Raw genomic sequence first — 20,152 nt, 5'->3', positions numbered from 1 at the left:
ATCTGCGGATTCTGGGCCTCCCGGAGGGGCTGGAGGGGCCGGACGTGGGGGCCTATGTGGTCACCATGTTGAACTCACTGATGGGAGCGGGGTCCTTCTAGGAGCCCCTGGAGCTGGAAGGGGCCCATCGAGTGCTGGCGAGGAGGCCCAAGGCTAACGAGCCTCCGCGGGCGGTGCTGGTGAGGTTCCATCGGTTCGTCGATCGGGAGTGTGCAGGTGGGCCAAGAAGGAGAGGAGCAGCAGGTGGGAGAACGTGGAGGTTCAGATATATCAGGACTGGAGTGCGGAGGTGGCGAAGAGGAGGGCCGGGTACAATCGAGCGAAGGCGGTGCTGCACAGGAAGGGGGTGAAGTTTGGCATGTTGCAGCCGGCGCGACTGTGGGTTACCTACAAGGACCGGCACCACTATTTTGAGTCTCCGGAGGAGGTGTGGGCCTTTGTTCAGGTCGAGAAGTTGGACACAGATTGAGGGTCGGGACGGGCGATTGGGGACTATGGTTGATATGCTATGTTTATTTTTGTTTCGAGGGGGGGGCTTTTGTATTGCTCCGGGTTTCTTTTTCTTTGTGTTTTTCCTCTTTTAGGTCGGAGAAGGTGGCTGGGGCGGGTTGGGCACTGTTTTGGTTGGGTTGGTCGGGGGGGCTCTTGAAGGTGAGATGGGGCCTTGCGGGGGAGGGGGAGGCCCGAGTCAGGGGTGAGGGGACAGGGCCTGTAAAAGGTGCTGCGTCAGAGGTGGCGGGGCCTGGTAGGTAGAAAGCGCGGGCTTTATCCCACGCTGAAGACTGGAGGGGGCGGGGCCGGGGCAGGGAAGCGAGGGTTGTTTCCCACGCTTAGAACAGAAGGCGGAGGGGGAGAGCCTATGGATGGGGACGGGAGAGGAGGGTGTGCCACACAATGGGAGGAGTCGAAGGAGAGGCGGGAGTGGCCGGGGTCAGCAGGAGTCAGCTGACTTGCGGAAGGGCAATGGGGGGAGTAAATCAGCTAGGATGGGTCCTAACCGGGGGAGGGGGGTTGGGTGGGGGGGGGGGAATCGAGTTGCCGCTGCTATGGTCAAGGAGGAGCTGGAGCGAGTGAGGGGGGGTCGAGACGGGGGTATGCCGCTGTGAGGAACGGGCTGGGTGTGGGGTGCGGGCGCGTGGCTGGCCGAGGAGGGGTCATGGCTCGTCAGCGGGGGAGGGGGGCGGGTAGCCCCCTGATCCGGCTGATAACCTGGAATGTAAGGGGACTGAATGGGCCGGTTAAGCGGGCCTGCGTGTTCGCACACCTGAAGGGGCTCAAGGCGGATGTGGTTATGCTTCAGGAGACACACCTGAAGGTGGCAGACCAAGTAAGATTGAGGAAAGGGTGGGTAGGTCAGGTGTTTCACTCGGGGCTGGATGCCAAAAATCAAGGGGTGGCGATCTTTGTGGGAAAGAAGGTGTCGTTTGAGGCGTCGAGCATTGTGGGAGATAATGGCGGCAGGTACATAATAGTAAGTGGTAAGTTACAGGGAGAGAGGGTGGTACTGGTCAATGTGTATGCCCCGAACTGGGACGATGCGGGTTTTATGCGGCGTATGTTGGGTCGGATCCCAGACTTGGAAGTGGGGGGCCTGATAATGGGGGGAGACTTTAACACGGTGCTGGACCCGACACTGGATCGCTCTAGGTCGAGCACGAGTAGGAAGCCGGCGGTGGCTAGAGTGCTGAGGGGGGTTTATGGACCAGATGGGAGGGGTGGACCCTTGGGGATTTGCAAGGCCGGGGGCTAGGGAATTTTCATTCTTCTCACATGTCCATAAGGCTTATTCCCAAATCGACTTTTTCACCTTGAGTAGGGCGTTGATAGCGAGAGTAGAGGATACTCAGTATTCGGCAATAGCCATTTCGGACCACGCCCCGCATTGTGTGGACTTGGAGATGGGGAGGAGAGGGACCAGCGCCCGCTGTGGCGCTTGGAGGTGGGGCTGTTGGCGGACGAGGAGGTGAGCGAGTGGGTCCGAGGAAGTATAGAGAGGTACGTGGAGACCAACGCCAACGGGGAGGTCTGAGTGGGGATGGTATGGGAGGCACTGAAGGTGGTGGTGAGGGGAGAGCTGATCTCCATTAGGGCCCACAAGGATCGGAGGGAGTGGGGGGAGAGGCTGGTGGGGGAGATGGTGAGGGTAGACAGGAGGTATGCGGAGGAGCCCGAGGAAGGATTGTTGAGGATGAGACGTAGCCTCCAGGCAGAATTCGACCTGGTGACCACCAGGAAGGCGGGGGTGCAGTAGAGGAATGCCCAGGGGGCGATTTAAGAGTATGGGGAAAAGGCAAGCCAGATGCTGGCGCATCAGCTTCAGAAGCGGGACGCAGCTAAGTTAAGGACAGGGGGGGGGGCGGAGTGGAGCTGGCTTCAATGGGGTCTTCAGGGACTTCGACGAGGAATTGTACTGATCCGAGCCCCCACGGGAGGAGGGAGGGATGGGCCGCTTCCTGGACCAATTGAGGTTTCCAAAGGTGGAAGAGGGACTGGTGGCGGGATTGGGGGCCCCGATTGGGCTGGAGGAGCTGATCAAAGGGATAGGAAGCATGCAGGCGGGGTAGGCACCGGTGCCGGACGGTTTCCCGGTCAAATTCTATAAAAGGTATATGGACCTGTTGGGCCCGCTGTTAGTTGTTAGTTAGGACCTTCAATGAGGCAAGGGAGCGGGGTGCTTTGCCCCCGACGATGTCCCGGGCACTGATCTCCTTGATCCTGAAGCGGGACAAGGATCCCCTGCAGTGTGGGTCTTACAGACCGATTTCCTTGCTAAATGTAGATGCCAAGGTGCTGGCGAAGGTCTTAGCCTTGAGGATTGAGGATTGTGTGCCGCAGATCATCCATGAAGACCAGACGGGGTTTGTGAAGGGGAGGCAGTTGAACGCGAATGTGCGGAGGCTTTTGAACGTTATCATGATGCCGGCGAGGGAGTGGGAGGCGGAGATAGTGGTAGCGATGGACGCTGAGAAAGCCTTCGATAGGGTAGAGTGGGGTTATCTGTGGGAGGTGCTGAAGAGGTTCGGGTTTGGGGAGGGGTTTGTCAGGTGGGTTAGGCTGTTGTATGAGGTCCCGATGGCGAGTGTGGCCACAAACAGGAAGAGGTCCGAGTACTTTCGGTTGCACCGAGGGACGAGACAGGGTGTCCCCTATCCCCCCTGCTCTTCGCACTGGCGATTGAACCCCTGGCTTTGGCACTGAGGGAGTCAAGGAACTGGAGGGGGTTGGTGCGTCGTGGGGAGGAGCATAGGGTGTCACTTTATGCGGACGACCTGCTGCTGTCTGTGGTGGACCCGGTGGGAGGAATGCCGGAGATAATGAGGATTCTTAGGGAATTCAGGGACTTTTTAGGGTACAACCTCAACATGGGGAAGAGCAAGCTGTTCGTAGTTCACCCATGGGACCAGGAGATGGGGATTGGCGAGCTCCCACTAAAAAAAGCAGAGAGGAGCTTCAGGTATCTGGGAGTCCAGGTGGCCAGGAGCTGGGGGGCCCTGCATCGGCTTAACTTTACAAGGCTGGTGGAGCAAATGGAGGAGTTCAAGAGGTGGGACGCGTTGCCGCTGTCCTTGGCGGGTAGGGTTCAGTCAATCAAAATGAAGGTGCTCCCAAGGTTTTTGTTCCTGTTCCAGTGCCTCCCCGTGTTTATCCCGAAGGCTTTTTTCAGGCGGGTTAACAGGAGTATAATGGGGTTTGTGTGGGCGCGACGAACTCCGAGGGTGAGAAGGGTGTTCCTGGAGCGGAGTACAGATAGGGGGGCACTGGCGCTGCCCAACCTCTGTGGATACTTTTGGGCCGCCAATGCGACGATGGTGTGCAAGTGGGTGATGGAGGGGGAGGGGACCGCATGGAAGAGGCTGGAGACGGCATCTTGTGTGGGTACGAGTCTGGGGGCGATGGCAACAGCGCCGCTGCCGCTCCCTCCAAGGAGGTATACCACGAGCCTGGTGGTGCTGGCTGCCCTCAAAATTTGGGCGAAGTGGAGGTGGCACAGGGGGGAAGTGGCAGCCTCGGCGGGGACCCCATTACGGGGGAACCACCGGTTCGCCCCAAGAAGAACAGGTGGAGGGTTTGCGGGGTGGCACAGGGCAGGGATATGAAAGTTGGGGGACCTGTTTGTGGACGGGAAGTTTGCGAGCCTGGGTGAGCAGGAGGAGAAGTACGGGCTCTCCCCAGGGAACACCTTCAGGTACTTACAGGTAAGGGTGTTTACAAGACGGCAGGTGACGGAATTCCCACGGCTACGGCCACACACAGTACAGGACAGGGTGCTCTCGGGGGGGTGGGTGGGAGTGGGGAAGATCTCGGAAACTTACCAGGTGATGCAGGAGGAGGAGAAGACCTCGGTGGTGGAGGTAAAGGGTAAGTGGGAAGAGGATTTGGGAGAAGAAATTGAGGAAGGGACGTGGGCAGACGCCCTGGGGAGGGTGAACCGTTCCTCATCGTTCGCGAGGCTCAGCCTCATACAGTTTAAGGTGCTGCACAGGGCACACACACCGGGACAAGGATGAGTCGGTTTTTTTGGGGTGAGGACAGGTGTGTTAGGTGCTCAGGGAGCCCAGCAAACCACACCCATATGTTCTGGGCATGCCCAGTGCTGGAGGAATTTTGGAAGGGCGTTGCGAGGACGGTGTCGAGGGTGGTAGGATCTAGGGTCAAGCCGGGCTGGGGGCTCGCAATATTTGGGGCGGCAGAGGATCCGGGAATGCAGGAGGAGAAAGAGGCCGGAATTCTGGCCTTTGCGTCCCTGGTAGCCCGGCGAAGGATTCTTCTTCAGTGGAGGATGTGAGGCCGCCAAGCGTGGAATCCTGGATCAACGATATGGCGGGGTTTATTAAGTTGGAGAGGGTGAAATTCGCCTTGAGAGGGTCGGTACAAGGGTTCTTTAGGCGGTGGTAACCGTTCTTAGACTTCCTGGCAGAGCGGGAGACATTGGTCAATGGCAGCAGCAACTCGGGGAGGGGGAGGGGGTCACTTTATTTTTTTGTTTTTGTTATTTACACTGGAGGGTCTCAGGGGTTGTATATACTTGTTGTATTAAGTCAGGGCGTTAATCTTAATTTATTATTCATGTACAGGGTGGGGGGGGAGGGGATATGGAGGGTTGTTTTTCTGGACTGTGTTTTGTACTTAACCCTGGTGGGTTTCTTTTTCATTTTGTTATTGATAGTTTATGAAAACCTTTAATAAAATTGTTTTAAAATAAAAAAAATAATTGTGGGAGGGTTCATGATGATGTGATTAGGCAAGAATTAGGAAGCATAAGATGGGAACAGAAACTGTCAGGGAAAAGCACAAATGAAAAGTGGAGCTTGGCCAAGGAACAAATACTGCGTGTCCTTGATAGGTATGTCCCTGTCTGGCAGGGAGCAAATGGCCGTGTGAGGGGACCATGGTTCACAAAAGAGGTTGAATGTCTTGTCAAGAGGAAAAAGGAAGCGTATGTAAGGATGAGAAAACAAGGTTCAGTAGGGTCGCTTGAGGGTTCGAAGGTGGCAAGGAATGAGCATAAAAAAAGGGCTTAGGAGAGCTAGGAGGGGGCAGGAGAGTACTTGGCGGGTCGGATCAAGGAAAACCCCAAGGCATTTTACTCTTCTGTGAGAAATAAAAGAATGACCAGGGTGAGGTTAGGGCCGGTCCAGGACAGTAGTGGAAACTTCTGTGTGGCATCGGGATAGGAGAGGCGTTGAATGAATACTTTTCTTCAGTATTCACCGAAGAGAGGGGCTATGCTATTTGTGATTTTAATAAATGACTTGGAGGAGGGGACTGAAGGGTGGGTCAGTAAATTTGCTGCTGACACCAAGATTGGTGGAGTAGTGGATGAGGTGGAGTGCTGTTGTAGGCTGCAAAGAGACATTGATTTGATGCAGAGCTGGGCCGAAAAATGGCAGATGGAGTTTAACCCCTGATAAGTGCGAGGTGATTCATTTTGGTCGGACAAATATGAATGCGGATTACAGGGTCAACGGCAGGGTTCTGAGGAATGTGAAGGAACAGAGAGATCTTGGGGTTCATGTCCACAGATCTCTGAAGGTTGCCACTCAAGTGGACAGAGCCGTGAAGAAGACCGATAGTGTGTTAGTGTTTATTAACAGGGCCTTGAGTTTAAGAGCCGTGCGGTTATGCTGCAACTGTACAGGACCCTGATGAGACCACATTTGGAGTATTGTATGCAGTTCTGGTCACCTCATTATAGGAAGGATGTGGAAGTATTGGAAAGGGTGCAGAGGAGATTTATCAGGATACTGCCTGGATTGGAGGGTAGGTCTTATGAGGAAACGTTGATGGATCTAGAGCTTTTCTCATAGGAGCGAAGGAGGGGGAGAGGCGACTTAATAGAGGTTTATATTGATGATGAGGGGGGATAGATAGAGCGGACGTTCAGAGACTATTTCCTCGGGTGGATGTAGCTGTTACAAGGGGGCATAACTATAAGGTTTGGGGTGGGAGATATAGGAGGGATGTCCGAGGTAGGTTCTTTACTCAGAGAGTGGTTAGAGTGTGGAGTGGACTGCCTGCTGTGATAGTGGAGTCGGACATTTAAGAACTTTCAAGCGGTTATTGGATAGGCACATGGAGCACACCAGAATGACAGGCAGTGGGATAGCTTGATCTTGGTTTCGGACAAAGCCCGGCACAACATCGAGGGCCGAAGGGCCTGTTCTGTGCTGTGCTGTTCTATGTTCTAACAACACCAGGTTCAAGTCCCACAGGTGGTGCTTCGAAACAAACCTTTTGGACTTTAACCTGGTGTTGTAAGACTTCTTACTGTGCTCACCCTAGTCCAACAGTGGCATCTCCACATCATTTCTGTGATATATAACACATTTTACTGCTCAGTAACAGGTGTTGGAGAGTGTGCGAGTGTGTGTTTTACCCTCACTGTCTGTCTATCATACACAACATATTTTGCTGCTCCCAGCTCAGTTGCTGGAGTGTGTGAGTATGTGAGAGTGGCGAGAGTGTGTTTTACCCTCACTGTCCCCCTGAGACATACAATGCATATTTAACTGCTTACTGCTCAGTGACTGGTGTGTGTGAGAGAGCTTGAGTGTGTGTGAGAGATAGTTTCTGTATGAGAGTGTGAAGTTGTGATTTGCCCTCATTGTTTCTCCGTGATATATGATGCTTACTGGTGTGTGTGAGAGTGTGTGTGAGTGAGAGAGTGTGTGAGATCTCTCAGTGATGTCTAACACATTGTAATATTCTGTTACCGGTGTGTGTGTGAGCGAGAGAGTGTGAGCAGAAGTGTGTGTGTGGGTATCAGTTTTCTCCTCACTGTCTCTGTGATATATAATGCATATATTAGTGTCTGCTGCTCAGTCACTGATATGTTTCAGACTGGGTGTGCGTGAGAGAGAGCTGGTGTGCATGAGAGAGAGAGCGGGTGTGCATGAGGAGAGCGGGTGTGCGTGAGAGAGAGCGGGTTTGCGTGAGAGAGAGCGGGTGTGCGTGAGAGAGAGCGGGTGTGCGTGAGAGAGAGCGGGTGTGCGTGAGAGAGAGCGGGTGTGCGTGAGAGAGAGCGGGTGTGCGTGAGAGAGAGCGGGTTTGCGTGAGAGAGAGCGGGTGTGCGTGAGAGAGAGCGGGTGTGCGTGAGAGAGAGCGGGTGTGCGTGAGAGAGAGCGGGTGTGCGTGAGAGAGAGCGGGTGTGCGTGAGAGAGAGCGGGTGTGCGTGAGAGAGAGCGGGTGTGCGTGAGAGAGAGCGGGTGTGCGTGATAGAGAGCGGGTGTGCGTGAGAGAGAGCGGGTGTGCGTGAGAGAGAGCGGGTGTGCGTGAGAGAGAGCGGGTGTGCGTGAGAGAGAGCGGGTGTGCGTGAGAGCGAGCGGGTGTGCGTGAGAGAGAGCGGGTGTGCGTGAGAGAGAGCGGGTGTGCGTGAGAGAGAGCGGGTGTGCGAGCGAGTGAGTCTATGTGTATTTAACCCTCATTGTCTCTCTTTGATATATAACACATTTTGCTGTTGCTGCTCAGTTACTGGGGTGTATGGTGAGTGTGTGAGAGAGAGAGTGAGAATGTGTTTGACCATCACTGACTCTGTGATATATGATGCAGATTTTACTGCTCACTGCTCAGTTACTGTTGTGAGAGTGTGTGAATATGAGAGTATGTGAATATCATAGTGTGTGTGAGAGAATGTGTCACTGTGTGTTTGGGAGTGTCTGAGTGGGAGAAATAGTCTGTGTGAGTGTGTGTGTGTTTTACCTTCATTGTCTCGGTGATAAAAAACACATATTTTACTGCTCAGTTAGTGGTGTGCGAGTGTGTGTTTTACCCCCACTGACCCTCTGCGATATAAAACGCATATTTAACTGCTTACTGCTCAGTGACTGGTGTGTATGTGTGTGTGTGAGAGAGAGTCTGCGAAAGAAGCAGCAAGAGTGAGAGAGAGAGACAGCGTGAGTGTGTGGGAGAGTTAGTGTTTGCAAGAGAAATAGAGTGTGAGTGTGTGTTTTACCCGCACTGTCTCTCCGCGATATATAATGCATATTTTTCCGCTCAGTTACTGGTGTGAGTGTGTGAATGAGATAGCGTATGAGTGTGTGAGAGACAGAATGTGTGTGAGAGAAGTAAATATGAGTTATATAGCATAAAGAGTCAGTGAGGGTAAAGACACACTCTCACTCTCAACACTCACTATCTCTCACACACACAGACCTGTAACTAAGCAGGAAGCACAAGAATATTCATTATATGTCACAGAGAGACAGTGAGGTAAAAACACACACTCATGGATAGATAGTCCCAAAAGACGTGCTGTTAGGTAATTTGGACATTCTGAATTCTCCCTCCGTGTACCCAAACAGGTGCCAGAATGTGGCGCCTAGGGAATTTTCACAGGAACTTCATTGCCGTGTTAATGGAAGCCTACTTGTGACAATAAAGATTAGAAGATAGAGTTATATTAACCTCAATGTCTCTCTGCGATATATAATGAACATTTTACTGCTTACTGCTCAGTTAATGGTGTGTGTGGGAGAGCATGAGTAAGATAGTGTGTGTGAGATGGAGGGAGTGTTTGTGAGATTTTTATCCTCACTGTCTCTCTATGATATAGACACATATTTTACAGCGTACTGCTCAGATAATGGTGTGTGTGAGTGCCAGTGTGTGTGTGGGAGAGATTGAGTGGAAGTTTTATCCTCACTGTCTCTGTGATGTAGAACACATATTTTACTGCTTATGGCTCAATTCCTGGTGTGAGAGAGTGTGTGTGAGAGAGTGAGTCTGTGAGTATGTGTGAGGGATGGTGAATGTGTGTGAGAGCAACAGGGTGAAAAGTTGATGTGCTGTTGATGGGCAGCAGGGTGGCACAGTGGTTAGCACTGCTGCCTCACAGCACCAGAGGCTGGGTTTGATTCTGACCTCAGGCCCCTGTCTGTGCGGAGTTTGGGTTTCCTCCGGGTGCTCCAGTTTCCTCCCACAGTCCAAAGAAGTGTAGGTTAGGTGGATTCAATATGCTAAACTGTCCCTTGGTAGGGTTACAAGGAGATGGTGGGAGATTGGTCTTCGGGTAGCATGCTCATTCAAAAGGTCAATCCAGACACGATGGGTTGAATGGCCTCCTTCTGCACTGTAGGGTTTCTATGAGAGAGAGTGTTTTACCCCCTCCCCCCCCCCCCCCACCCCATCTCCTTTGATACACTTCGTCCTGAGTGCTAAATCTATCTGTTTCTTAAAAAGGGCAGCACGGTAGCAATGTGGATAGCACAATTGCTTCACGGGTCCCAGGTTCGATTCCGGCTTGGGTCACTGTCTGTGCGGAGTCTGCACATCCTCCCCGTATGTGCGTGGGTTTTCTCCGGGTGCTCCGGTTTCCTCCCAAAATCCAAAGATGTGCAGGTTAGGTGGATTGGCCATGATAAATTGCACTTAGTGTCCAAGATTTCCCTTAGTGTTGGGTGGGGTTACTGGGTTATGGGGATAGGGTGGAGGTGTGGGATTAAGTAGGATGCTCTTTCCAAGAGCCGGTACAGACTCGATGGGCTGAATGGCCTCCTTCTGCACTGTAAATTCAATGATAAAAAAAAGATCCTCACTGATTCTCTCTGATTTATAACAAATATTTTACTGCTTACAGCACACACACACTCTCTCCCTCTCGCACACACACTCCAGTCACTGAGCAGTAATCAATTAAATATGCAATATATACCACAGAGATACAGCGAGGGTAAAACATGCACTCACTCTCTCACTCACACTCACTCAGTCACACAGCAGTAACTGAGCAGTAAGCTGTAAAATATGTGTTATACATCATAGAGAGACAGTGAGGGTAAAGCACACACACACATATTTTACAGCTTACTGCTCAGTTACTGCTGTGTGACTGAGTGAGTGTGAGTGACAGAGTGAGTGCATGTTTTACCCTCACTGTATCTCTGTTATATATGTCACATATTTAATTGATTACTGCTCAGTGACTGGTGTGCGTGTGTGAGAGAGGGAGAATGTGTGTGTGAGAGAGAGAATGTGAGTGAGTGTGTATTAACCTCACAGTCTCTGTGATATACAATTAATATATTCTTGATTACTGCTCAGTTATTGATTTGTGAGTGTGTGGGAGAGACAGTGCGTGGGTGTGTGTGAGAGTGTATGAGAGACAGAGTGTGAGTGAGTGTGTATAAACCTCTCTGTTTCTGTGTGCGATATATGACATATTTTACTGCTTAATGCTCAGTTATTGGTGTGTGTGTGTGTGTTTCACCCTCAGACTCCCTGTGATATTCACTGCATATATAGTGCTTCCTGCTGAGTTACTTGTGAGTGAGCATGTGCATGAGAAAACGTGAGTGTGTGTTTTACCCCCACTGTCTATTTATGATATATGGCATATTTTACTGCTTACTGCTCAGTTGTTGGTGTGCGAGTGTGAGTGTGTGTTTTCCACGGTAGCTGTCTGTCTCAGTTATGGGTCAAGTGTTCGGGGGAAACTTAATTTGACTCACTAACACTCTGTCTCTGTGCTTGCATTTGTAGCTGTCTGTCTCTGTTATGGGATTCTGGGTTTAATCTCCGTCTGTAATATTATTTACATTTACACGAGAAGACAGGTAATCTCAGTCTGTCCACCTCTCTGATGTGCAAGATTTTATTGTGTTTTCTGTACTTGTCAATACCTGTTTTGTGAGTTAAGGGTGAACATTCTGTTCAGTATTCATCCTCCATTATTACTTTTAGTGATAACATTGATATGTTAAATGATCTATTTCCATGTCTGTTTCATGAGAATGACACTGTACCATTATATCTGAGATTGTGTGAGATATTTGGATGGGAATTTTATATTTTGTTTTGGGAGGTGTGTCGGTAGAAGTTTATGATTAATTCGGCACTTTTCAATAAGCTGTACTATCCGACCTTTTACTTGTACCAAAGGTTCACAACTTGTGAGATGAAAGGATGGCCTGACAATTTGATAAGTGTCCCTTTGGAGAACAATTTAAATGTATCATTTTTCTGTTAATGCCTTATTCAAGTGCTTTGCTTCTGAAATATTTTAAACTAAGAAAGTTACAAAAAAGTGCCAATGGATACTTGCACATTGATTGCTGAATCTATAGCCTAATTAATACTATACTGATTACTTTACAGATGAAACGCTGTTATCAAAAGTTGATCCAACATTCCATGAGAGAGTAGGGGTGAATTGTGGAAAATTATCCCACCTGCCCTCTCGTGTATCTGTAAATAATATTTACATTTTCTCCAGAAGTCCAGATTTACTTGAATTTCTTCAATTGGATAATGAGGACTGTTGGATTGGATATGTTCATCTGGGACTTGAGGTCTCTGCGAATCTGACTGCTTCTGCTCTGTGACGGTGGAGCTGATGTTGTGTTTGTGTCTCTGCAATGTTGCATTCATATTGTACTTACAGTCAGTTAGAAGGAGACGGCTGCACATTCACGTTGCTGAGGAATCATCATCATCATCTTGGAACTCATCTTTTCGTCTGTTGAACGAGGAAGAAAACAAATTTCTTGTAAGTTAGGGTCAGATGAGGTCAATGATAGATCAATCCATTCTTTCAACTGATAATCAGTAAAATAAAGAAAATACTCTCCATATCCTAACCCATAATCAGACAAATAAGCCAGGCCCAGAAAAAGCTCTCCCTTCCCCCCCTCACTCCAAGTCCCGGAACAAGATCGTGCTCCGCTGCGCCTCTTGCAAACAGCGCCCGATTCTCCCTGAACACCCCCCGAGTCAGTAATGATCTCTGAGCCTCTTTGCTCACAATCCCAAATGGAGGTGCTGCTGCAATGAGAACGCTGTTTCCTCGCTGACCTGGGCCCTGACATTGACATTTCCCTCAGCTTCAACAAAGCGATTCCACTCACTGACCAAATGGAGTGTGCGGGAGAGGGGCTGCGCATGCGCTCTAAATCTCTGAATGACGACAGGCAAGCGGTTACGCCGGGCATGCGCAGATCCCCAAGCAATTCCGCGTTGAGAATCAATGGGAGTATTCCCCATTTCACTGTCATCGCATAGAGAGCAAAACCTCCTACCGAGCCCGTGTTGGGGGGACTGTGTGTGTGGCTGCAAGTGGCCCTGCGCCCTCGGGCTCAACCAATCACCTTTTGTAGCTGTGTGTTTGTCCCAACAAGATATTCAATTTGCAGTCATTGCCTGCAGCTTGTTTGTTATTGCACTGTCACTCAGCCCCTCAAACTCACACTTTCTGCAAACTACCATTTCACTGACTGACTTCATTTTTCATAGAAGCACACAAGTTATTTTCAAAAATATACTTCATTTATAAAATCCCTTGAAATAAACATGGTCAAACATTTCAATTTGTCATCACAATAACATCGTTTCGTACAATAATATTTACATTTTCTCCAGAGGTCCAGATTTACTTGAATTTCTTCAGTTAGATAATGAGGACATTACACACATTTCAATATTTACATTACAATTCTTCTCAAAATATTTACATCAGTCATGTTCCACCCTGTAAAGCTTCAATAATTTTAAACATTTAGTGTTAATCACACATACGAGGTGGATTTTACACAGTTACCAGCCCCTCTTTAGTGTTACTCACAAAGACCGAGGGGTTTTACCCGGTTACCAGCCTCTTGGTGTACATTTGCTGCAAGAACTTACACAGTGGCCTTTCCCCATTGAGCCTTGGTGCCGGGTACCCCAAGCTTGAGTGCGTCCCTCAGCACATAGTCCTGGACTTTGGAATGTGCCAGTCTGCAACACTCAGTCGAGGACAATTCTTTACCCTGGAAGATCAACAGGTTACAGGCAGACCAAAGAGAGTCTTTCACCGAGTTTATGATCCTCAAGCAGCAGTTTGTCTCAAATGTTTGTCTCAGTGTCCCCCCCTGGGAATAGCCCGTAGAGCACAGATTCCTGTGTCACAGAGCTGCTCGGGCTGAACCTGGACAAATCCCACTGCATCTCTCAAACAAAGAACAATACAGCACAGGAGCAGGACCTTCGGCCGTCCAAACCTGTACCGGTCATGATACCAAACTTTGCCAAAACCCTCAGCACTTCCTTGTGCCGTATCCCTCTCTACCCATCCGATCCATGTGTTTGTCAAGATGATTTTTGACCGCCGTAATGTAGCTGCTTCCACAACCTCCCCTGGCAACGCGGTCCATGCTCTCCCCACTGTCTGTGTAAAAAAACCTGCCTCGCACATCCTCTGTAAACTTTACCCTGTACACCTTAAATATATGCCCCCTGGAGACTGGCCCCTCCACCCTGGGAAAGATTGCCTGCCCATTCACTCTATCCATGCCGCTCATAATTTGGTCGGCCTTTATCAGATCACATCTCCGTCTTTCTAATGAAAACAGTCCGAGTCTATTCAGCCTCTCCATAAAGCTCACTTTCCAGACCAGGCAACAGCCTGATAAACCCAATCTGCATCCTCTCCAAAGCCTGCACAACCTTCTGGTAAGGTGGCGACCAGAATTGTGCACAATATTCCAAGTGCGTCCTTACCAAGGTTCTGTACAGCTGTAGCATAACTTGCCAGTTTTTATATTTAATGCCCCGTCCAATGAAAGCTGGCATTCCGTCTGCTTTGTTGACAACCTTGTCCACTTCCATTGCCACCTTCAAAGATCTGTGGACCTGCGTGTCCAGATCTCTCCGACTTTCTATATTCCTAAGAGTTTTGCCATTTACGGTATATTTCCCCTCTAGGTGAAACCTACCAAAATGCATTACCTCCCATTTGTCCAGATTAAACTCCATTTGCCATTTCTCTGCCCAAGTCTCCATCCTTTGTATGTCCTGCTGTATCCTCTGACAATCCTCGACACTCTCTGCCACTCACACCAACCTTGGTGTCATCCATGAACTTTCACTCTCCAGACCTTATTTGGAAAGGCACATTCCACATGGAGGTGAGTGACCATTTCGCGCCTCCCCCCCCCCAGCCACTTCGCGGGCAGCGTGTGACGGCGTTGAGACTTCGGGAGTGCATGAAGGATCTGCCGGGAGAGCCCTGATCACCACCAGCCAAGCTGGGGCTTGGTGCGTGTTTGAAAGTTCTGGTGATGAGATGATCTGCCAGATGCCTCTGAGAGTCTGCTCAGGGGAACCATCTGACATGATCCACCGTCTCTTTTTCCATAAGGGCCTCGAGGACATTACGTGCAGACCACTGCTTGATCGCCTTGTGGTCAAAGGTGTTTTCCTGAACAAATGTTTCCATGAGGGACAGGTGTTACGACATGGTCCAACTACCAGAGCATCCTGCGGCAATGAGGCCAGACACATCGTTCGTAACACCGGGGACAGGTAGAACCTCAGTACGTAGTGACACTTGGTGTTTGTGTACTGGGGGTACACGCACAGCTTGATGTAGTCACACACAAAGGTGAACATCGGGGAGGCCGGCCTTGTGTATGTGTCTCCCTCCCTTATCCAGAGATTTGTACATGCTGTCCCTTCTGTTTGTATATGGGTCCCTGTGATCTCCAGATGAACCTGATGATGACTCGGGTGACTGCTGCGCGCAGGACTGGGGAATGGGCCAGACCTGCGCCACGTCCAGAAACACCGAGATCCTTCCCATATAATTACTACAGTGCAGGAGGCCATTCAGTCCATCGAGTCCACAGCGACTCTCTGAAAGAGCAAACCTACCCAGGCCCACTCCCTCGCAACTCCACCTAACACACACCCCGAGACACAAAGGGTTAATTTAGCATGGCCAATCCACCGAATCTGCGTATCTTTGTGGGAGGAAACCCACACAGACACACAATGTCAGGGTCAGAGTGAACCAGGGTCCCTGGCGCTGTGAGGCAGCAGTGCTGACCACTGTGCAGCCCATCATGTTGCAGTTTGTACGTGTTGTTCAGCGCGCTCTTTTCACTTCTGTTTGGAATATAAAATGTGGGTTGGAGCAGGCAGGAGGAGGAGCTGGATGATCAAAGACATTTCACTGCTCTGTCTGTCACTCAGTCTGTTCCCCGCCTCTCTCTCTCAGTCAGGTCGGGGCGGGCTGTATAATAAAGGAAAGAGCAGCAGCTCGTCTCTCATTCAGCAGCGATTTGACTGAACAAGAATCATGTCTGGCAGAGGGAAAGGAGGCAAAGGACTGGGCAAAGGTGGAGCAAAGCGGCACCGCAAAGTGCTTCGTGATAACATCCAGGGCATCACCAAACCAGCAATCCGCCGCCTGGCTCGCCGTGGAGGCGTCAAGCGCATCTCGGGTTTGATCTATGAGGAGACTCGCGGGGTGCTGAAGGTTTTCCTGGAGAATGTGATCAGGGACGCGGTCACCTACACTGAACACGCCAAGCGCAAGACCGTCACCGCCATGGATGTGGTTTACGCTCTCAAACGCCAGGGCCGCACTCTCTATGGATTCGGCGGCTGAGGAAATCCATTTGACAATTTAACAAAACCCAAAGGCTCTTTTAAGAGCCGCCCAAATCCTCACATTGAGAGCACTGACCTGAGAATGGCAGCAGAATAATGTACCGAGCTGGTTTACGAGTAAGGAGGCAATGTAGCGTTAAAATAGACCAATATTTCCCATCATTGATCTCTCTTTTCACATTCCAAGGCGACATGAATCTGCTGTAGAGTCTGAATCACAAAAGCTTTCTCCCAAGTCACACCTGAACCGCACATAGTGAACATTGTAATGAGAGTGGGAATGAAATCTGAAACCCCGCAGACCCATTGCACGTAAATGGTCAGTTTAGGAAAGCCTGCCCGCTAAAAATTGCCGTCCCCCGGTAAATACCAACCACACAGGGGAAGCTCATTCCAGCCGGAAGCCTCTGGGAAATTCTCACAAACACGGCACTAAGCGGATCGAGAACAGGTCACCCTTTTTCAGATCAAGTGAGTGGCTCTGAAAAGAGCCTTTTGGGTTATTAGATTAAAGAATGGTCGCTTCACTTCTTGCCGGCGCCAGCGCTGCTTTTCTTGGGCAGCAGCACGGCCTGGATATTAGGCAGCACCCCGCCCTGAGCGATGGTCACCCCTCCCAGCAGCTTGTTGAGCTCCTCGTCGTTGCGGACGGCCAGCTGCAGGTGCCTGGGGATGATGCGGGTCTTCTTGTTGTCCCGGGCCGCGTTGCCGGCCAGCTCGAGGATTTCAGCGGTCAGATACTCGAGCACAGCAGCCAGATAGACCGGGGCTCCGGCCCCCACACGCTGGGCATAGTTGCCCTTTCTCAGGTGCCTGTGAACACGACCCACCGGGAACTGCAGTCCAGCCCGGGAGGAGCGAGACTTGGCCTTGGCCCGAGCTTTACCGCTGGTCTTTCCTCTTCCAGACATTGTCCCAATCTCACAATCGCTTTCACACAGAATGAGGAAACCCGCCCACATTCACTTCTCTTATAGCTTCAGGAGGAGTGGCGGTGCACACATTGCTGATTGGTTATCTGAACAACACTGTGGAGCCTGGCACAAACTGACCAATCAGATGTCTGTTTGAAGCACCAATCAGGAGACTCCACGGTGCTGAGGGCGGAAGGTTTGGGCGCCAAATGTTCAGATTCCAACCGAATATTTATTTTAAAGCTTAAAAGAGCGCGAAAAGATAAAAGAGATAAAATTGCATAGGGACCGTAAAACATGTGAATAAATCATTGTGTTTTGAGTATAAGATTGTTGGATTCTCTCTCTTTCCCGAGTCTAGTTTCCCTTTATCGGTCAGTTTCTGATTTCAGGTTTTCTCTCTAACAGAACAAACCCAAAATAAATTAAAGCAAAATAATGCGGATGCTGCAAATGTGAATTAATGAGAAAATGCTGGATAAACTCAGCATTTCTGGGAGAATCTGTGGAGAGAAACGTTTAGGATCTGTAGAAGGGACATTTAGATCCGAAACGTTAACTGTCTCCACAGGTTTAATCCGGCTGCTGTTTAAAACGCTCTCAGCCGTCGGCAGTGTCTATTTTAGAGCCACCTGCAAACAATAACATTTGTTCCCATTGCAGACTGCTCCCGGTTCCTCAGTGTTAAAAGTGGAGTGAACAGTTTGGAGCTAGTGTCAGTATTGAAATGGAGTTTTCCCACCACGGGGGTGCTCCAAATAAACTGATCGATTATTGAGAGTAACCCTGAACATAAATGCAAAGGGAGGTTTTGGATTTCTATTCTCTCCAAATCCAGCTACAGCGCCGAGTATGAACGAGTCAGAGGCCAAAGAGTCACCGAGCAGTCACTAAATGATGGGACTTTATAGACAAGACACAAAGATCGACAGGACGATAACTCGGCATTACACAGGATGTTGTTCTAGTGAAACGCTATTAAAACAGATCTGGCTATTCATAATAGAAATAAACCAGTAATTAAAAAAATTATTGTTTAGCTGCTTTCCAGAAATTGTGGGTGGCTCTTAAAAGAGCCGTTGGGTTTGATGAGTTTGAGAACAGTTTTACTTGGAGCTGGTGTACTTGGTCACCGCCTTTGTCCCTTCCGACACGGCGTGCTTGGCTAGTTCCCCGGGCAGCAGCAGGCGCACGGCGGTCTGGATCTCCCGGGAGCTGATGGTGTGGCGCTTGTTGTAATGGGCCAGGCGGGAAGCCTCACCCGCGATGCGCTCGAAAATATCGTTGACGAACGAGTTCATGATGCTCATGGCCTTGGAGGAGATGCCGGTGTCGGGGTGAACCTGCTTCATCACTTTGTAGATGTAGATGGAGTAACTCTCCTTCCTCGACCTTCGCCGCTTCTTGCCGCCCTTTACTGCCGGTTTCTTAATGACTTTCTTGGCTCCCTTCTTGGAAGCTGGTTTCGATGTTGGTTTCTTCTCGTCAGCCATCGTCAATATCACCCAGAAATAAAGCAAACCCCTTCCGAGCGCTGATTAAATAGACAGAGCCTCACATCTATGCTAATGAGGAATGGGGAAAGGAATGATTGTGATTGGACATTGTGAGAATGAGGACAACCAGTTATGTTCCGTTTATTTGACTGGATATAAAAACAGACGAATCAGAATTAGGATTTTGCACCAATCATAAACCTCAGATTACAATCATATTACAGTATGAAGTCTTACAACACCAGGTTAAAGTCCATCAGGTTTGTTTCGATGACACTAGCTTTCGGAGCGCTGCTCCTTCCTCAGGTGTACTCACTCTCTGATACAGTGTGTGTGTGGAATACACTTATGCTCTGATACAGTCTGTGAGGATTTAGTCACCTGAGGAAGGAGCAGCGCTCCGAAAGCTAGTGACATCGAAACAAACCTGTTGGACTTTAACCTGGTGTTGTAAGACTTCGTACTGTGCTCACCCCAGTCCAACGCCGGCATCTCCACATCATGGCAATCATATTACAAACAAGGAATACATTTCAGAAAGAATGGCTCCAGTCCCAGTTTGTCAATGTGTAAAGATCCACCGGGAAAAGTCACCTGGCTGTCGGTGAGAGGGACCCTTCAGCACAGAGAGACTGTGCGGGAGTGTGGGATTCATTCAGGAACTGTGAGTGTCTTGTAATATGTGAGAGTGTGGGATTTACTCACTCTCTGATACAGTTTGTGAGTGTGGGATTTACTCACTCTCTGATACAGTGTGAGAGTGTGGGATTTACTCTCTCTCTGATACAGTGTGTGTGTGGGATTTACTCACTCTCTGATACAGTGTGTGAGTGTGGGATTTACTCACTCTCTGATACAGTGTGTGAGTGTGGGAATTACTCACTGTCTGATACAGAGTGTGAGTGTGGGATTTACTCACTCTGTGATACAGTGTGTGAGTGTGGGATTTATTCACTCTCTGATACAGTGTGTGAGTGTGGGATTTACTCACTCTCTGATACAGTGTGTGAGTGTGGGATTTACTCACTCTCTGATACAGAGTGTGAGTGTGGGATTTACTCACTCTCTGATACAGTGTGTGAGTGTGGGATTTACTCACTCTCTGATACAGTGTGAGAGTGTGGGATTTACTCACTCTCTGATACAGTGTGAGTGTGGGATTTACTCACTCTCTGATACAGAGTGTGAGTGTGGGATTTACTCACTCTGTCATACAGTGTGTGAGTTTGGGATTTACTCACTCTCTGATACAGTGTGTGAGTGTGGGATTTACTCACTCTCTGATACAGTGTGTGAGTGTGGGATTTACTCACTCTCTGATACAGTGTGTGTGTGGGATTTACTCTCTCTGATACAGTGTGTGAGTGTGGGATTTACTCACTCGCTGATACAGTGTGTGAGTGTGGGATTTACTCACTCTCTGATACAGTGTGTGTGTGAGTATTACTCTAGCTAAGGCCAAACCAATGTTTTATACAGTTCCTGCATAACCTGCCTTTTCTTAAACTCTGTGCCTCGGCGAATAGAGACAAGGATACCATAGGCCCGGGGTTTTCAAGCTCAGGGTCCTGACCTGTGGGTCGTTCTCATGAAGGTTTCAGGAGGGTGGTAGTTATCCAGATCGCGGAAGGAATGGCCAATGGTCACGACTAGTGTTTACAAATGCCAACCATGATGGACGTTTGAGATTGTCGGCCATTCCGCGCAAGTGTCTCTTATCAAGTAGTGCGCAGTCCTGGAGCCCAGCAAGTTGGACTGGCTCCTCCTGATGTCAGTGCGTTGTCCCGGGCCTGTTTTGTTCAGCAAATTCTGGAGTCCTCCCACCGGAGGCGGCGCCAGCGAGCAGGTCACACGACCCGTATGCTGACATCACGTGTT

At 49.8% G+C, this 20,152-nt stretch overlaps 1 protein-coding gene across 2 annotated transcripts in view; it reads right to left on the bottom strand.

Annotated features, from left to right (window-relative positions):
- The window catches only part of LOC140400041 (histone H2B-like), a 156,771-nt gene that overhangs the window by 67,458 nt on the left and 69,161 nt on the right, over positions 1 to 20,152 (bottom strand). The window contains exon 4 of one of the 2 annotated variants that reach the window (XR_011937999.1): positions 11,877 to 11,953. Coding sequence is in view for 1 of the 2 variants with exons in the window: in XM_072489526.1 (XP_072345627.1) it covers positions 17,885 to 18,271 (387 nt within the window). In the remaining variant the exon portion in view is untranslated. Of the gene's footprint in view, positions 1 to 11,876; positions 11,954 to 17,669; positions 18,344 to 20,152 lie in introns of those variants that run through there. The other variant, XM_072489526.1, reaches the window with a different exon arrangement.

This window comes from Scyliorhinus torazame, chromosome 24 (genome assembly GCF_047496885.1).
Source record: "Scyliorhinus torazame isolate Kashiwa2021f chromosome 24, sScyTor2.1, whole genome shotgun sequence".
Lineage (NCBI taxonomy): Eukaryota > Metazoa > Chordata > Chondrichthyes > Carcharhiniformes > Scyliorhinidae > Scyliorhinus > Scyliorhinus torazame.
This window is presented reverse-complemented; position numbering and strand designations above follow the sequence as displayed.